This window comes from Barbus barbus (genome assembly GCF_936440315.1).
Source record: "Barbus barbus genome assembly, chromosome: 15".
In the NCBI taxonomy this organism is placed as follows: domain Eukaryota; kingdom Metazoa; phylum Chordata; class Actinopteri; order Cypriniformes; family Cyprinidae; genus Barbus; species Barbus barbus.
In genome coordinates this window covers 2,878,960-2,897,080 of record NC_136743.1, presented here as the reverse complement: position 1 = coordinate 2,897,080, position 18,121 = coordinate 2,878,960, and the positions used below count along the sequence as shown (strand labels likewise).

Sequence of the window (18,121 nt, the reverse complement as noted above, 5' to 3'; positions counted from 1 at the left end):
GAAACACCAGGGGGCGCCCTTGCTCTCAAAGATGTTTTAATTTTAGTTTAATTTAGTTTTTGAATTTGGCCAGCGGTTATGAAAACATGAATGATCATTTATTTTAATGCAGTGTGCTGTCACGCTCTCTACGTAACAATCAGCCAAATCATGTATCTTGAATGTCGTACAGTCTCTTGCTCTTACTTAAAAAGTTGAAAGCGTACCGAGCCGTGGAAGAGATACTGTTTCTCGAGCGCTTTCCATGAGCGCGATTCAAGAGTTTTGCGTAGGGCCCCCTAAAGTCTGGGATCAGCATTGTTTGGGTACATTTACATTCATGAAGGTTGTTTAATGTACACTGTCCCTTTTTGTGAAATAAATAAATAAAAGAGAAATATCAGAATTACAAGATAACTCTGAGTTCTGAGTTTTTTCCTTGCAATTCCAAGTTTACATCTCGCAATTCTGACTATTTTTTGTTGCCACCATGGAAAAGAAAATGTAATTACAACTTCTCATAATTCAGACTTTATTTCTGACAAATTCTGACGAAATCACAAGTACAAGATATAAACTCAGCATTGAGAAATATGAACTCACATTTTTGAGAAAAACGTCAGATAAACTCAGAATTCTTGCTTTTTATTTTTTTTTGCAATTCCAAATGTACCTCTCTCAGATTTGAGTTTATATCTCTATTTTTTTTTTTTTTTAGTTTCCACCATGGAAAAAAAAAAAAAAAATGCAACTATGACTTATCTCATAATTCACAACTTTATTCTCACAATTCTGAATTTTCTTGTCTGAATTACACATTTATATCTTGCATATTGAGTTTATCTCACAATACGCAATTCTGTTTATATGTCTAACAATTCTGAATAATTGAATTGTCACAATTACCTTTTTTATTGGTGGTGGAAACAAGCTTCAATCATTTTCAGATGATAAAGACTGCATTACCTTCTTTCTTGTCTTTTCTACGTCTGCGGCCGTATCGCTTCCAGAAATGACGTCTCCCTTTGCCTCTTTCTTTCAGGGCTGCTTTAGAGTCAGCGATCCAGGTGTGATACACAAACTACAGAATATCAATATGAATTCATCTATTAATTCTGTGTTTATATAGTGCACAAGGACACATACACATGACACATGTTCAGACATTTCAGGAAGCCAGATGAAATTTAACTCATGATTCAAATTTGCCTACAACATACATATATTATATGCATAATTTAGACCAAGAATTTGTGTTTTAACCCCTGAAAAGTCTGAATTTGACACTGGATAAACAAGCACATCCACCACAGAATACAAACAACTGTTTTGCATCCAAATTTATCAAAGCTTTGAAAGCCATTTGCAATTTTAACTCATATATACATGTTTTTATTCATTCATTGGATTGAACAAGTTGTTTGAATCCAGGTTAATTCAAGGAAGGAAAATTCAAAGACAGTAAATGTTTTTTGCTCCACTAATATCTGAATGATTCGTGAATGCTTGGTGTAAAATGGTTTGATGGTTTTTGTGGTCATTTCTCAAATGCAGTGGAGCAAATCACATCATTTAGTAGCAAATAAAAACCTTTAAAGTAAATAAACAAAAAAGTGACAATGAAATGACTTGGAGAAAATAAAAGTACCTTCCCAAAAACACCACAGGAAACAATGAACAACACCCTAAAATCATTTCCATTCCATGCATCCTCAAAGGAGTTATATTTCAACGTTTCACATTTTTACAAATATCATAACTGGAACAACATGGAATGGAAATCTTACAATAAAACACCATCAACAAAGACAGAGATGGAAACACAGATGACACATTCCCTGCGGTGGTACCTTGGCCGCCCTGATTAAATACTGCAGAACAGTTTTGGGCAGTTTAATGATTGATCTGGGTAAAGCCACGAGGGCCGAAGCAAACTTTCTGATCGCTCGCTGAGAGGAGAAAAACCAGGAGAAAGTCACAGCATCAGTGTCCTGAAGCCCTTCAAACAGTTACAACACTATACAATACAACACATGAACAATTAATCACAAGTTTGTCACTAAACAGCCTCCGCAACAGATGCTCTGGAAAAAAACACAGGTGCTTCCGAGGAATGTTTATTTGTTCATCTCTCAATCATGATTATATTGCATTTTATGTTTCGACCATAAAAATAAGCATTTAAATATCATCTTACTCACCATGACCGATATCTATCTATCTATCTATCTATCTATCTATCTATCTATCTGAACCTCTGATTAAAACTGAGGTGTTTTTCCTCTAAATTCTCTCTCTATCACAATAAATGAGCCATAAAAGTCTAATGGATCAAAAATGATGCAAAACATAAAACACATATGCCAACTGAGAAGATTAAATATAAGTTTGACTCCAGAGAAGTTCAGTCTGTCTTCTTCTACAGACCAGCAGCGGTTCACTCACCTGGAAAGCTGATCTCTTGAGTGGTTCTTCATCTTTTTTCTCCTCCTCTTCCTCCTCCTCTTCACTGTCAGTTTCAAACAGGTAATAATCACCACTTCTCACCACTGAGAGAGGAATGGAGTAGCAGAAACAATCAAATTTGGCAAACAAGAGAATAACATGTTTTTGACAATTCATATAACATAATAAACGTTGAAAAAGTTTGCTATTGACTAAGCAATTTAAAATAATGAAGTTTTGTACATCCATACAGTACATGACATAACAGAAAATACTAATGAATCTCTTGACCGAACTTACCTGAATCTCTAAATCTGAAAACCGTAGTCAAATTTAGTTTATAAGGCATAACACAATAGCATTAACGTTTGTAAAGCAGTACCATAAAAAAAACAATAAAACCTTAGAAGATTGAATCTTGCACATCCCATTTTAGACTTTTTATAAAATGTATGTTTTATATTTGTTATACTACTTCAATAACAGCATATTATCAATTAAATAAATCAAGAAAATAACTAAAAAACTAGTATCTTTGGTTGGGTTAGTCAGTCATCTTACACCACAGAAACACCTGTGTCTGCAGTTTCACAATCGCATGGCAAAACAGGATTTGGAATAAGGAAACTGCCTTGTGTCCTTGAACAGAAGAGCCGCAATGGATGGGGAGGACAGGGGAGGAAGCTGGGAAAACATTTCAACACTTTATTTGAGAGCCTCAGATTAACAAAACCCTAAACATCTCCAAAAAAGACCACATTTTCTATAGTGATTAGTGTCTCTTTTAAAAAAAAACTACAATGGTGATATCGTAGTGTCAGACATGGTACCGCAGTAATACCATGGATTTTTGGACTGGACCATGATTGTAAAACTATGGTATTCTTTGCAGTACATGTACACACCATAGTATATGAATATGGCAATCATGGTATTACCATCTAATACATCACTGTACCATGGCACCACCATAGTATGTTTGTGTATGGCAGGTTTTCCTTAATAGTCTGTATTCTAATCACTATATAAAACAAGTATTGATGTTTAAAGGTTTATAGATGTATATCACATCTCATGTGCTTCAGTATCAAGCTGATAACTGAGATCAGCTCATCAAAAACGACAAAGTAAATACCATCTCACTCATATCACACGCCGTAGAGCACCAACACAATGAGTTTGAGGGTATTTCTTTTGCTTTTTGATGGTTTTCTGTTGAGCACTTTCTTTGTTGAAGAGGAGATAAAGAGAGAGACCATAAACTTCTGGTTTATAAAGTTATTTCACCCAAAAATGAACATTTAATAAACCTCGTCACTCAAAAATTGTTCCCAAATGAAAATCCCAAGAAGAAGTGCTGGCTCTTTTACACACTATGAAGTTTGATTTTTGTTACCTAGTTTACTGAAAAAAATATTTTTCTTTGTATTCTGAATTTCACCTTCATATTCTGCACTGTAGCATTCTCTGTTGAAATGTTCAGGGTTTGTAAGATGTTTTTAATGCTTTTGCTTACTAAGGCTTCATTTATTTGAACAACAATACAGTAAAAAAAGTAATATTGTGGAATTTTTTTTTTTTATATATTTTAAAATTTAATTTATGCTTCACATTTTTTGGAAATCGATTCCTTTTTTTTTTAAAGATTTTTTGTTAAATAGAAAGTTCAAAAGAACAGCAGTTATTTGAAATATAAATCTTTTGTAACATTATAAATCTCTTTACAGTCACACTTTACAGTTTGATCAATTTAATGCATCTTCTATGAACAACAGTATTAATTAAATGTATAATTAATTTTAAAAATATAGAAAAAACATTGATTTTCATCGCACACAAAAAAAAGAGTGCCATGAACATTCTGAAAAATAACTCTTTTAAACATTTTAAAGCATTTTCATTTATGGATGAAATACTCTTATAATACCAAGGCAGCTCAAGATGATTAATTATTATATGGTCATGAGGGAAATCTCTCTCTATTTTCCTCTATAGAGTGTCTAGTGGATTTTAATAAAGCAGAGTGATTCTCTACTGTACGGCTCCGTTCACCTGCTCATACGGTCACATGACAACAAACCAGAACCATCCAGACATTCAACTTTTCCTCCAGCTGCAGTATACATCTATTTAAGGCAGCAAATCAATGTCATTTTTACACCTATAAGTGTTAGAATACTTTTATTTAAAGTCATAATTTAGTTTTACACTTCAAAAGATCAAGGAAAATGTGATTCCTGGTGAAACGACTGCTTTAACGGATCTACCACTGGTAGTTAACACTGTGTACAATCATAAGGCAGACAGCCTTAAATAGATGTAGAAAAGTCTAAGGTCTGGAGGGTGTGTTTGTCGTCTCGGAGGTCTGACGGAGCCCAGGTGCAGTATGGGAATCCTCTGACTTCTGGTCAAGGACACAAGGATCAGCGAGATCAGAGGAAGGTATGAGGAACCTACTGGACGCATGGTCAACCCAAGGCCTCCACCACTGCTTTTTTTGCACCTTGTTTTTCTTTTTCTCTGCAAATGAAATGTTAGAACATTAATGAAAGCATGTCAGAAGTGACGGCGAAATTGGAAATGAAACCTTTTCCTGGTTGCTTTATGGAGAATGTGAATAATATGCAGCTAAATACATACAGAATGCTTATATAAGAGTGCTAATCTTGGTTTTTACCGTTCTGTTGGTGATGTTCCAATGAAAGGACACCATTTTATCTACATGTGTCGTGATCTACATCGTACCATCATCATCGTCGTCGTTGACGTCAGGTTGGATGAGTTTCTGCTCGTCTCCCGACTCCTGAGCCATGCTGAGCATCTTCTCCTTTCCTCTCTTGAACTTCTGCTGCCGCGTCTTAATACGATCCATCCTAAATTAATGCATTCATAGTAGTGAGAGAAATCATACACACCACATTTAATAATAATAATAAACTCAAATAACATGCAGCCTACATTGTAGTAATATACATTTTTGTGTAAAAAACTTTGGGGTCGTTAAGATTTTTTAATGTAAAAGGTCTCTTCTGCTCACCTTCATTTACTTAAAATTACTTAAGTAATATTATGAAATATTATTGCAATTTAAAATAAATATAAACATATTGTAAAATGTACGTAATTTATTGCTGTGATTAAAGCTGAATGTCAGCACCATTACATTAAAAAGGTAAATCTTATTGACCCAAGCTTTTTAATGCTAGCAGGCTAGTCAGTGGAAGCTATGTTTCTACATAACTGCATAACATGAGCTAAGGTTTCTAGAGTGGTGGTTTTCTGTAACTGTTGAGCTCTACTATGGACTATTACATGCAAATCATAAGGTCAAACACTTAACAAAATCACAAAGATCATGGCACACGAATGAAAGGATGTTTCTCACTGTCTCTTCAGTTGCTCCATGGATCTCTTCTCCTCCTCCAGACGAGCTCTCACGGCCTTCACAATGCTGGCCTGAAACAACTCTGCTCCTCTGACAGACAGAAAGACGGACAATACTTAAAGTTGCAGTCCGTAAGTTTTGCCTCTTTGTCGCCATCTCTGTTTGAAACCTGCCATTGCAGTTACTTGCAGAATTATTTTCATTACGTGGGTTGTGCTCCGGCAATGTTTTGAAGTGAATGTGTGGCTGTCAGTCACCGCACCGGTGTGGATACTGTACTTAGGAATCACAGATTCTCGCCTACGTCTTGGAATATACAGTATGACCCAAATAAGAATTTTCACCGGATATTGTCATCAGAACAAGAAAGTAACAAGTCTGCCACGTTTGTTCTGACCAACTGAGGGAAAAAAGCATTACCATAAATCCTGCTACCAACGGTGATTAAATCTGTCGATCGATTAGTTCATATCACATAAAACCGTGCATATTATTGCTATACTTTGCTCTCAAATTGTTAATGTTAACAACATCAGCATTGCGTGACTACCTGTATGTAGTGTGTATTAGCATGTAAATTCAATTTCTGTAATATCTAATTGTCATACCATTCAAATTTCATATTAAGAAATTCTTTTAACCCAAAAAGCTAATTATTCCCATTAAATGAATCCCAGGCTATTTGAAATCAGATGCACATTTAAAACTGGAATAATTTAATTTCAGTCACGCGTATTTCATAAACATAATCCTTTGTGGATTACAATCCCCCATCAAAATGATAAATTTAATTATTCTAGCTGCTGTGAGAAAAGGCTATAAACGATCCTCCACCTGCAGGATCCTCACATGCGATAGCCTACTAGCCGGGACAACTTCTGTATGTTTACAGACGTGACGTAATGACGCAGCAGCATGCTCGAATTTCCTGCGTAAACCTACCTGTACCACTCAAATTAGAAAACATTATTATAAACTCGAATTATATGTCAGTAAATATGTTAATGGATTTAAACTATACTTAGTATGAAATAAATTTCTTTAAATTATATTATTTTTTTACTAGGGGAGTGGAAGTGAGCCTGAGCAGGTGCTGAGCCTGTGGCTGTTCTATATTCAAGCATCAGAGTCGCAGCCAGTGCAGGGAGATAAAGAGAGGTGTGACGTGGGCTCTTTTGGGCTTGTTGAAGACCAGTCGTGCTGCTGAATTCAGCTGAGCTTACATCTCACATTTCTTACATTTTCCGAGCATTCTGTTTATAAATCACAATTCAAACTTCTCTTCTCAGAACTTTTAGTTTACAGCTCAGAATGCAGATGTATTTTCTCACAATTGCGAGTTTATCTTGTAATTCTTGTAATAATTTACATTGCACAATTATGAGTTTTTTCTCACAATTCTGGGAGAACATTTCACAACTCTGACTTTTTTCATCACAATTGAAATTCATCTCCCAATTCAGATTGTTTCTTCTTCTCAGGATTATGAGGAAAAGTCTGAATTGTGAGATATAAACTGAGAATTTCGAAAAAAAGTCATAATTGCAAAATAAAAAAATTGTGGGCAGAAATATGTTTCCATAGAAATGTTCTCCAAACCGCAATTATAAAATTATCCCTCAAACAAAAACTTACATTCAAAACGAATCTAACACACTTGTGTGTAAACTTATGTAAACATGTGGTACCGAGATGCGAGAATCTGTCCGGCACGGATGTCTGCGACCACATGCAGGAAGTAGTAGCTCATGAAGACACGTCTCTGCAGCAGGAGGAACGTAAAGCATATACTGTCCCAAATGATCCCGGCCTCGTCCCTCGGCACCTCACATCCTTCTAAAGACACGCCTGAAAACACACGGAACACATATAAAGCCATTAGAGATTTGAATAATGCAACATTGCTTTTCAACCAAAAGTTATAAGTTGAAGTTGCATGTTGCAGAGCAAATATGCATAAAATCATAATGTGCACACAAATATTGGCTAAAATAATCCACAAGCAATTATCATTATTATTTATATTGAAATATATTTGTAATGAACAGTTTGTTGACACTACCTTGGTTCATCACAATGCATTGCATTTTTTTGAGAAAGACAGATGCTATGGCGTCTTTGAAAAAATACAAATAGGGTGCCATCTTTTGAAACTATGATGCTTTTGTAGACAGCTCACAATACGTGTTTAATTTATATAACAACAAAGATTAGAAACCAAAATGTTGTCAAAAAGCAATCTTTATTTACCTTCTAGAGCTTTGTATTCTTTAATGGTGCAGGCAAGACTGAGCAGCTGAACCAACCAGCAGCTATTCTTCACCAAATGCTTGATATAACCGCATGCCAAAATCTGTGAAAAATGTTTTAAATAAATATGTATATATATATATACATAAAAAAATACAATTCTTAATGCATGTTACTCATCTCTTAATTTATCGCTTTATAATTTTTTCTGTTCATGCATCATGATTAATCTTAATAGTTTTAATGGTTACACAATAAATCCTATATATATATACACAAAATAAAATTATAAACGCAACACTTTGCCTTTTATTGTGGCCAGCCTAAGGCAAACCTGTCCAATAATCATGCTGTCTAATCAGTATCTTGATATGCCACACCTGTGAGGTGGATGGATTATTTCGGCAAAGGAGAAGTGCTCACTAACACAGATTTAGACAGATTTGTGAACGATATTTGAGAGAAATAGGCCTTTTGTGTACATAGAAAAAGTCTTAGATCTTTGAGTTCAGCTCATGAAAAATGAGGGCAAAAACAAGTGTTGCGTTTATAATTTTGTTCAGTATATATATGTATATATATATCCTAAATAAATAGCACATTTAATTTTCTATGCAAATAAATAAATAAATTACATTAATGTAATGATTTTGGCAGAATTGGCTGAAAACTGTAAATGTATTTCTTTAAGGTATAAGACACTCACAGCAAACACGTTCTTCATTGTGATGACGAAGACATTGTAAGCTATGAGGAAATCCCAGTAACGGAGGATCTTCTTGATTGGCTTGAGCAAGAGATTGCCACCAAAGAGCAGGAAGTAAAAACACGCCACCAGATAACCCATGCAGAAGATGCTGATCCGAGTCGTGCCCGTGATGAAGATGATGGTCAGGACGAACCAGAACAGGTAGCTGAACATGATCACCTTCAGCATGTCCAGGTACGACCTGAGAGATGGAAATAACATTAACATGAGAGTAACATTTAACTGATGTTTGTTTAATTATCCATCCAAACTAGCGATGCGCCAATAATAAACTTCTCAGCCAATACCGATTATTCAGCACATTAGTCAGAATCTGATATCTGATACCTATAATTTAGTTTTCTTAAGAAACAAAATCTCACCCTGTTACCTATAGGGAGCCCTCTCATTTTGTGCATAATATTAGAGGTCAAAATGAACAACAAAGCTATTATATTAAATGCTGTTTATTTTTAGATAATCACACTCAAATAAAAACTCTTGTATACAACTCAATTGCACAATGTAGTTTTCATAAAAACGGGTCATCATGACAGATTTTTTGACAGTAACACTTAACAATAAGGTTCATTAGTTAACATTAGTTAACTACTAACATGAACTAAGATTGAACAATACTTCTAAAGTATTTATTAATCTTAGTTTGTTAATTTCAGTATTTACTAATGCATTATTAAAATCAAAAGTTGTGTTTGTTAACATTAGTTAATGCACTGTGAATATACATGAACAAACAATGAACGACTGTATTTTTATTAACTAACATTAACAAAGATTAATAAATAGTGTAATAAATGTGTTGATCATTGTACGTTTATGTTAGTTAATACTAATAAATTAATAATTAATACTAATAAACTGAAACGCTGATTGATGAATTACATGAGATGTGATACATTTCAATAATTTGTACTTTATTTTTCAACATGCCTCCTGATGTTCATTCATGTTTATTTTTCACTGTAACTTAAAGTGGAAGAGTCTCGTGTGCCGTACTGCTGCTTGAACCGAAGCACAATCTGCCACATCACTGTGAAAAGTGCCAAAATGGCATTTATTGTTTGAATTTTGTAATACAATGAACATGATTTGAAAGCTGAGACACTGATTCTTATTAGAAGTAACAAAGCGCTTTGCAATTATTGGATGGGAGGTGCATTAGAAATAATGTTTGGTAAAGGAAAACCATGGGTCTGGCAACCCTGGCTTGAACTACGGGTGATTCATAGGGTCAAACAGAACCCAAGTTAACAGTGCCACGCTAATCAGTTACTATTAGAGAGCTTTCCTGTAGCTCAAATAGTAGAGCATGGCGCTAGCAACGCCAAGATCATGGGTTCGATTCCCAGGGAAAGCAAGAGCTGATAAAAAATGCAAAAAAAACCTGTAACTTGAATGCAATGTAAGTCGCTTTGGATAAAAGCGTCTGCTAAATGCATAAATGTAAAATGTATTAAACTGGTACAGCTAAAATATACAAATAAAAATAATATAAAACAATAAAATGTTGTGGTGCTTTATTAAACTAGTAGAGGAAAAAAAAAGTATTTTAACAGTAAAAAGTTTACATTATTTCATAGCATAATTACATGACAAATGTAGAGCAAATTAAATGATACAATTATTAAATGTAATTAATAATACTAAGATAATGTGTTGACTGTAGCAGCCCAAGTAATTCTCTGCATTATGGCTGAAAATAAAATAGAACTAAATTAAAAATGTAAAACATAATTTGGGTTAATAAACAATTTGGATTAATTAAAAAGTATTTTAACAGTAAAAAAGTACACTGTTCATTCACTGTTACTAAAACATTATTTTATATGATGATTATATGACAAATGCAGAGCATATAAAATCAAATAAAGGCTTATATAAATATTAACATAAATAGACTCGTAATTTAAGGTGTTTGCAGTGGCTGTCCAACTATTTATCTACATTATGGTTGAAAATGAAACAGAAATAAAATAATTTAAAACATAATGAATAAAATAATGTGATAAGTTAACTTGACACACTTGATTTTAAGTGCACATTGTTAGTATGCAAATAGGGAGGCAGCCCATTTCCTATATAGTATCAGACATCCTGACAGGCATAATTATAATGAGCGGATCGATACCCGGAGTGATTCCTTCATGTATATGGACGCGCTGCTCATTTTCTTGCATGCTAAATGCTCACACATGCTTTAAAATGCACTTTAGACCTGCCACTCCAAAGGTTAAAGTACATCCTCCTGGCTTCACGGCCTGTTTGCAGACGCTGGACGTTGTGTTTAGCCACAGGCCTGCACTAAGAGCTCTGATGAAAAGCTGAGATGTTGTGATATGGACCTGCATTGATGGACCACAACAAGCAGCAGCTTCCTCCCCTAAAATCAATCACCTTGTAGAAAAAAGATCAGTCCATACTTAAAAGCTACTTATTGGGTTAGAGCTCAGACAGAGAGAGAAAGAGAGCGTTTGATGTTGCCTTATAGATTTTTCCCTTCTTTCTGCAATATGATCCATGGAAATTCTTGGAAAGTGAGGGTGAAAGAGGATCACGTACAGTAGAGTGACTGACATTCAAAAACCTGAATAAACTGCTCCTCAACCTACAGACTTTTACACTTACAGCAACATGCACGGACAATATTTCATAAGAAATGTCTGAAAGAATATCTGAAAAAAAGCATCCCCTTTGTTGTCATAGTCTTGCATTGTGTGTGTTTCTAGTGTTTTGATTCTTGCCCGCGTTTCCTGGATTTACCCTTTGCCTTGGTGTTTGGACTCTGTTTGCACCTAGCTTGGACTACTGCTCGTTTACCTGGATTTTCTCTCTGCCTTGCCCTGTTAGATATTGTTCGCCGATCGTCGACTCTCACTAGCCCTAGGATTGCTCTGTGTCTTGCCCATATCTGTTTGCCTGTAAGTTAATGATGTGTTGTGTGTACCTGCAGTGAATGAAGTCTGGTACGGGGTTGTGAACGCTGAAGGACGCCGCGTCCAGGTCTCGGCAAATCTCCACGTTATCTCCTGCCATCAGGCGAACAGCAGCTTTGTTTTCATCTTCAAACACCTGCCTCTGCAGCGATGCACACAGCAGCAGCATGAAATCATCTACATCAGACAAACAAAAGAACAGAGGACAGAGGACACGAATTTAAGGGTCAATATGGAGGACAAAGAGGCTGACGGGGTAATTGTGCTGGTCTACTGACCGCAGTTACACACCATCTGATACACACAAAGTACAAAAAAAGATTGGATGGCTTCACATCATTCATAAAAGGACAATTTATTCATTTTAGACAGACATAGACCTAGTTCTTCAGTGTTATAAAATCAAATCAAATATCCTAAGATAATTTATTGGCAGTGCAAGTAATCTTCAGTAGTATTTTGAAAATAAAATAGAACTAAAATAAAGCAAAGTAAAACTAAATATTGTGTTAATTTAATAAACTAGCAGATAAATACTTTATTTGATACTTTTAGAAAGGCATAAACTAAAATATTAAAATAAAATAAAACTCCTAAGATCATGTATTGACTGAGGCAGTACAAGTCGTTTCATGCATTCATTTCTTTGGTGTTGTCCATCAGTGACAAACACTGATTCACGGTGATCTGTTATTTCCGTGTCATCAATTTCATATTTACCCGCTCCCTAAACGTCACATTGAAAAATAGATATGTGGTCAATTAGTTTGGATGTGGGTCAGAATAACCTGGACTGAAATGAACCAGATCTTATGCTGATGGTCAAAAGTCTGACCCTACAAGTCTAAGTGGATTGACTTAGTTTGACCACTGTTTCATATTCACAAGTCCTGCTGAGCAGCACAAACTCTAATGTTAAATGGCAACACATACAGCATAAGCATTAATGCTGAATATTTCTGAGGTAGAACTCACAGACGAGGAACATGGAGTTGGGCTGAGTGTGGAAATCAGGAAGGTAAAGCCATTTAATGACGTCAGAATCCATCATGGAGCCAGGAAACCTCCAGGGATAATCTAGAAACAGAAGTTCAGTACATTCTAAATCACTGAAAAATGACATGACAAAATGACAAAATTAGCCATTTCCAATCCCTGTATATATAGGGATTGGAAATGGCTAATAAACCTATCAGTCACTGCAGCCATATAGTGGTCATTTTATTTTTAAATAAGTGTTTGCTTTCCTACATTATGAAACTTTTAGTTTTATAAATGGAGGCAACCTATGAAGGATGAACAAATAATGTCATCACATTAAAAATAACTTTCAAATTTGGTAATACTTAAAGCTTTAAAGTGCTGGGAAAAGTTGTGTGAAGCATTTAAAAACACTCGAAAACATTAGACCATTTCTGCCACAAGTTGTTCCTGTAGTTATGTTAAATCCATGGTGAATGGGGCAGATTTGTGTTTATTGAACAATGTTTTTCCCGGTTTCCACATCAGTGGTGTTTGTTCTGATATCCGTAGCTTTAACAGAATTCTGCGCCGAATTTTAATGCTTCTCACAAGATTTGACAGAGATGTTATTGATTCTGCTGCGAATTCGACTACTTTCTTCACTGTATCTCCCAGCGCTGTGTATAATGTTGTCGTGTGATCGAGAGCAGCCCGCAGCTCCGGCCCGAGCAGATAAACGGTCTGCGCCGCGTAGCCCAAATGAGTAGCGCGGATTCATTCCGCTTTTGGTTCGTTTGTCCAATGTAGCTCTTGTAAATTGGGCATGATGAGAACGCAAGGCTGTTCATTCCATTTTTCAAACTAACCCTGCATCCCAATGTGCATACTATCCACCCTATCTGCCCTAAATAGTATTGAAAATTACTAATATCACATAGAATTTAGGATGGATAGTATGCACATTGGGACGCAGGCTGAGAAACAACCTTTCTTTGACTGAATGCGCGTTGCGATGAGGTCAGGGACACGTCTAAGCCCAAAATCGAGCTCTTGCGAAAAGTGATTTTGCGATAAATTCAGCGATCGCAGAATCGCTAAATCCTGGAGGGACTGAGTAATGGTTTGCTACACTGAATGGACTTAAAAATTTCATTTTGATGGTCACTAAGATGATGTTTTATGAAGTGTTACAAACCTCAAAAACAAGCTGCATTTAAATTAAAATTTAGAAAATGTAAACATTTCAAAAAAATGTTTTGTAAATTTTGTAAAGATTTATTGATATTCTTACTAGGGAGAGGCTAAGTGGAACTTTAATTAAAGTAAATAAATATGATATTGAGTAACAATTAGGGCTGTCGATCAATAATTTTTAATCAAATTAAATACTTGATATGCTGAACAATTAATCTTATTTATCGCATATCAATATTTGCAGATGAACCTCAAATGCCCCAATAAACAATTCAAAGACGTTTCATTATTGCTCCAGACAGAAGCAGTAAATAGAGATCACACAGTGGCTTTAGAAGTCAATATTTTATGTTTTAATTTAATTTTTTTTTATCACTTGTCATAATCCTTAAGAGTATTTTTACAGCCCTGAGATTCTGCATCAATATCAAACTAAATGGGAATCTGTGCTTAATCCCAGAATGCTGCAGGGCTCTTATATAGTGTAGTAGCTGGAAAAAGTCTAAGACTAAAAGAAAACGTTAAATAAGTAAGATGTTTGAATAGGCCCAGAGCAACACACCTTTACAAGCAGCCGGTGGGATTCCAATGCAGATGAAGTACTGGAAGGTGATCATGCAGGCCAGGAAGCAGCAGTATTTGGGCCAGATCTCAGCGATGGCTTTCCTCCTGCGTCTGTACATCACCACAGACAGAGCCAAACCGTGCAGCATGGAGTAGAAATCCATCCGCTGACCCATCACATTGATCGCCAACAAGAAACACACCTGGCACCAAACCAAGAAAGATAGAATGATGTAGCTATAGAACGATAGATGGACAGACAGACAGACAGACAGACAGACAGACAGACAGATAGACAGATAGATAGATAGATAGATAGATAGATAGATAGATAGATAGATAGATAGATAGATAGATAGATGGATAGATGGATAGACGGATAGACGGATAGACGGATGGACGGATGGACGGATGGACGGATGGACGGATGGACGGATGGACGGATGGACGGATGGACGGATGGACGGATGGACGGATGGACGGATGGACGGATGGACGGATGGACGGATAGACGGATAGACGGACAGACGGACAGACGGACAGACGGACAGACGGACAGACAGACAGACAGACAGACAGACAGATAGACAGATAGATAGATAGATAGATAGATAGATAGATAGATAGATAGATAGATAGATAGATAGATAGATAGATAGATAGATAGATAGATAGATAGATGGACGGATAGATAGACAGATCGATAGACAGATCGATAGACAGATCGATAGATAGATAGATAGATAGATAGATAGATAGATAGATAGATAGATAGATAGATAGATAGATAGATAGATAGATAGATAGATAGATAGATAGATAGATAGATAGATAGATAGTAAATCAAGTACACCTCTAAACCAAACTTGTAGAAGAAGTAGTTGATGAAGTATTTGGCGCAGTTGATGATGCTGTTGTCAAGGTGTTGCCGGGTGATGTCGTGAAAGATGGTCCGAGAGGGAGGAGGGGAGAGTTTGTTTTTCAGACGGAAAAACTCCTGGTGTCTGTAAATAGTGACTTCAAACGCCAAGATGGCCAACATCAACAAGTTATTCTGAGAAAGGAAGAGAAGAGCGAGAAGATGAATGTAAACAAGCTCTGTACATCAGAAAGTCAATCAGTTCATTAATGAAATGCTTCATTTTCAGAAAATTAAGCTTCTCCACTTCAAATGGTTAAATTAAATAATATATGTGTTTTTGGTGTTGTTTTACATTTACTGTAAGAAACTTATTTTTGTATACAGATGTGATGCAACGACGCAAAGACGAACGACCCAAACCATTATTAAGAAAGAAAACATTATTACAAGCTTACCTTTATATATTAGACTAAGCTAAGGAGATTTGAACAATGATTGGTTATGTACTTATTCAATAATTGATTTTGGATGATTTTTAACAAAAATGTTATGAAATGCAGCTTTAAATGGATGAAATCCTAGACTGTAATAAAAATGATAATATTGCATAATAAGTAATAATAGGTGTATAATAATAGGTTGCACATTTAGCATAACACATGAAGTTACACACTCAGTAGAGGCTAATTTGATGACATATGTTCCCAGAAAACATTGAATGTATCTCCTCACCCTCAGGTTGGGCAGTATATCATTAAACTTCTCCAGGCCGACCCAGTTTGCAGGATCCACTGACTTCTTGTACAGTAGGGAATGTTCCATGTCCATATTTTCCTGTTCTGTTGTATAGTTGTATAGCTACAGAGACCACAATCACACGATTAAACACAAGAACCAGCAAATCTACTCTCCTGCTACAGCCAAACTAGATATAGATGGGCTTGAAATGACAAGCATTTTACATTAAATGAAAACGAACCCCATCTGAACAGCGACAAACTCATTTGATGAGTAAAGAAACCCACCCTAGTACAAATACTTGAGTAGTTATTAGGTTCGATGGTCTCTAGCTGATAAAACAACTTGCAGATGATGATGACACACGTCCAGATAGTGCAAACGCTGGAAGCGAGAACTCGAAACTGCTGATATGGCAGCGCAAATGCCCAAGAGATCAAAAACACATAGTTCAGCAGCGAGACCTGCAAGAGACAAGCGTGAGAAACAGAAACACCTTCAGATTACTGTATGATAACCTCACGTTTGAGCTTCTACCTCTTTAACAGACAGCAGGATGATGTAAGAGGACACGATCTTGATGATGTGCATCTCCAGGAGCCACCAGATGAAGAGCTTCAGCTTATGGAAGTACTCCAGAAACTTGAGGAACAGGACCGTGAGCCGGTCCACCACCAAGTGCCATTTATTCTTAAGGTCTGAGCGAGAAGAGATCAGCTCAGTATACATGTAATTTGCTGCTTAATAATAGTTAGTAAGGTAGATGTTAAGTTTAGGTATTGGGTAGGATTAGGGATGTAGAATAAGACATTAATATGTGCTTAATTGTACTAATAAATGGCTAATATTCTAGTAATATGCATGCTAATAAGCAACTAGTTAAGATAAAATCCATAAAGGGCCATGTAAAACCAAACTAGACTACCCGATAATAGACTGCACTAGACTAGACTGGACTGGACTACAGTACCTGAGCTCTGTTCTGAGGGCAGTTCTGGATCTGTGGCAGCACTGAACTGCTGAATGTCCTCCTGACTGGACAGATGAGCTGAATGGATGGACAGAGACTCTTTCTTCTTCTCCTCCTCCACACAGTCCACGACCAGCACCTCATTCATGGACTCGTTCTCCTTCTCCTCCTTCAGCAGCGGCTCTGGAGACGTGCTCATCATCGTCAGATCGGCCAGACTCCCGTCAGGATGAGCCAGTCTGGAGATCAGGAAGATTGCATTAGGAGAGAAAGACACATGCTGCCTCACTCATTTACAGTATACATGTGACATATGAGTGATTCTTCAATTAGAGCGATTCTTCATTAAGCCTTCATCAATCTCCTTTAAGTAAGTGGATTTTTATTTTTCACTTTAAGACCAAAAAGTTGGATTTGCCCACTAATACAACTCAGCTGCTGTACATTTGTTTTGAATTTATACAAATGCATTGTTTCTTAATTAAAAATGCTCAAATACTAATGATGATACCAAATAAAGATGAAATGGATTTAAAAATTTAAATACATTTCTGCTCAAGAACTATCACTCTGCTTTTCATTTTCATCATTAAATAAAAAAAAATAAAAAAGTTTTTATAAAATTCTAATAAAATGCTTGGCATGACAGTAATGACAGCACTACTTACTGGTGATTATTTAAAAACAAATTATTAAAAATTATATCTATTTTTATGAAAACACAAACTGTACCCATTAAATTAAATTAAATTAAATTAAATTAAATTAAATTAAATTAAATTAAATTAAATTAAATTAAATTAAATTAAATTAAATTAAATTAAATTAAATTAAATTTTAAAAGTTCTTAAGAAAATATACTAACAATTGCCCTGACATTGTAATGTAAAGAAAATAAAGAAAGTCTGGCAAATTCAACATTTTGACACTCACAAAAATTTTAAAAATAAAACAAAGAACCACAGTAAAATTAGAATTAAAATTTGAATTTTGTTTTTTTCATTAAAGCATTTTGTCTTTAAAATCCTTTAAAAACAGAAATGTTGTTGTAATTGATGAATCACCCATA

At 35.5% G+C, this 18,121-nt stretch overlaps 1 protein-coding gene across 1 annotated transcript in view; it reads right to left on the bottom strand.

Moving 5' to 3' along the window:
- Positions 1 to 18,121, bottom strand: part of LOC306880926 (piezo-type mechanosensitive ion channel component 2-like) — a gene marked incomplete at both ends in the record, with an annotated part of 88,335 nt that overhangs the window by 25,185 nt on the left and 45,029 nt on the right. The window contains 17 exons of the mRNA XM_079434733.1: positions 946 to 1,060; positions 1,830 to 1,928; positions 2,425 to 2,528; positions 4,882 to 4,944; positions 5,170 to 5,297; positions 5,810 to 5,899; positions 7,498 to 7,657; positions 8,060 to 8,162; positions 8,766 to 9,009; positions 11,773 to 11,938; positions 12,737 to 12,838; positions 14,481 to 14,685; positions 15,336 to 15,536; positions 16,077 to 16,202; positions 16,373 to 16,546; positions 16,620 to 16,780; positions 17,053 to 17,291. Of these exons, the coding sequence (XP_079290859.1) occupies positions 946 to 1,060; positions 1,830 to 1,928; positions 2,425 to 2,528; positions 4,882 to 4,944; positions 5,170 to 5,297; positions 5,810 to 5,899; positions 7,498 to 7,657; positions 8,060 to 8,162; positions 8,766 to 9,009; positions 11,773 to 11,938; positions 12,737 to 12,838; positions 14,481 to 14,685; positions 15,336 to 15,536; positions 16,077 to 16,202; positions 16,373 to 16,546; positions 16,620 to 16,780; positions 17,053 to 17,291 (2,480 nt within the window). The remainder of the gene's footprint in view (positions 1 to 945; positions 1,061 to 1,829; positions 1,929 to 2,424; positions 2,529 to 4,881; positions 4,945 to 5,169; positions 5,298 to 5,809; positions 5,900 to 7,497; positions 7,658 to 8,059; positions 8,163 to 8,765; positions 9,010 to 11,772; positions 11,939 to 12,736; positions 12,839 to 14,480; positions 14,686 to 15,335; positions 15,537 to 16,076; positions 16,203 to 16,372; positions 16,547 to 16,619; positions 16,781 to 17,052; positions 17,292 to 18,121) is intronic.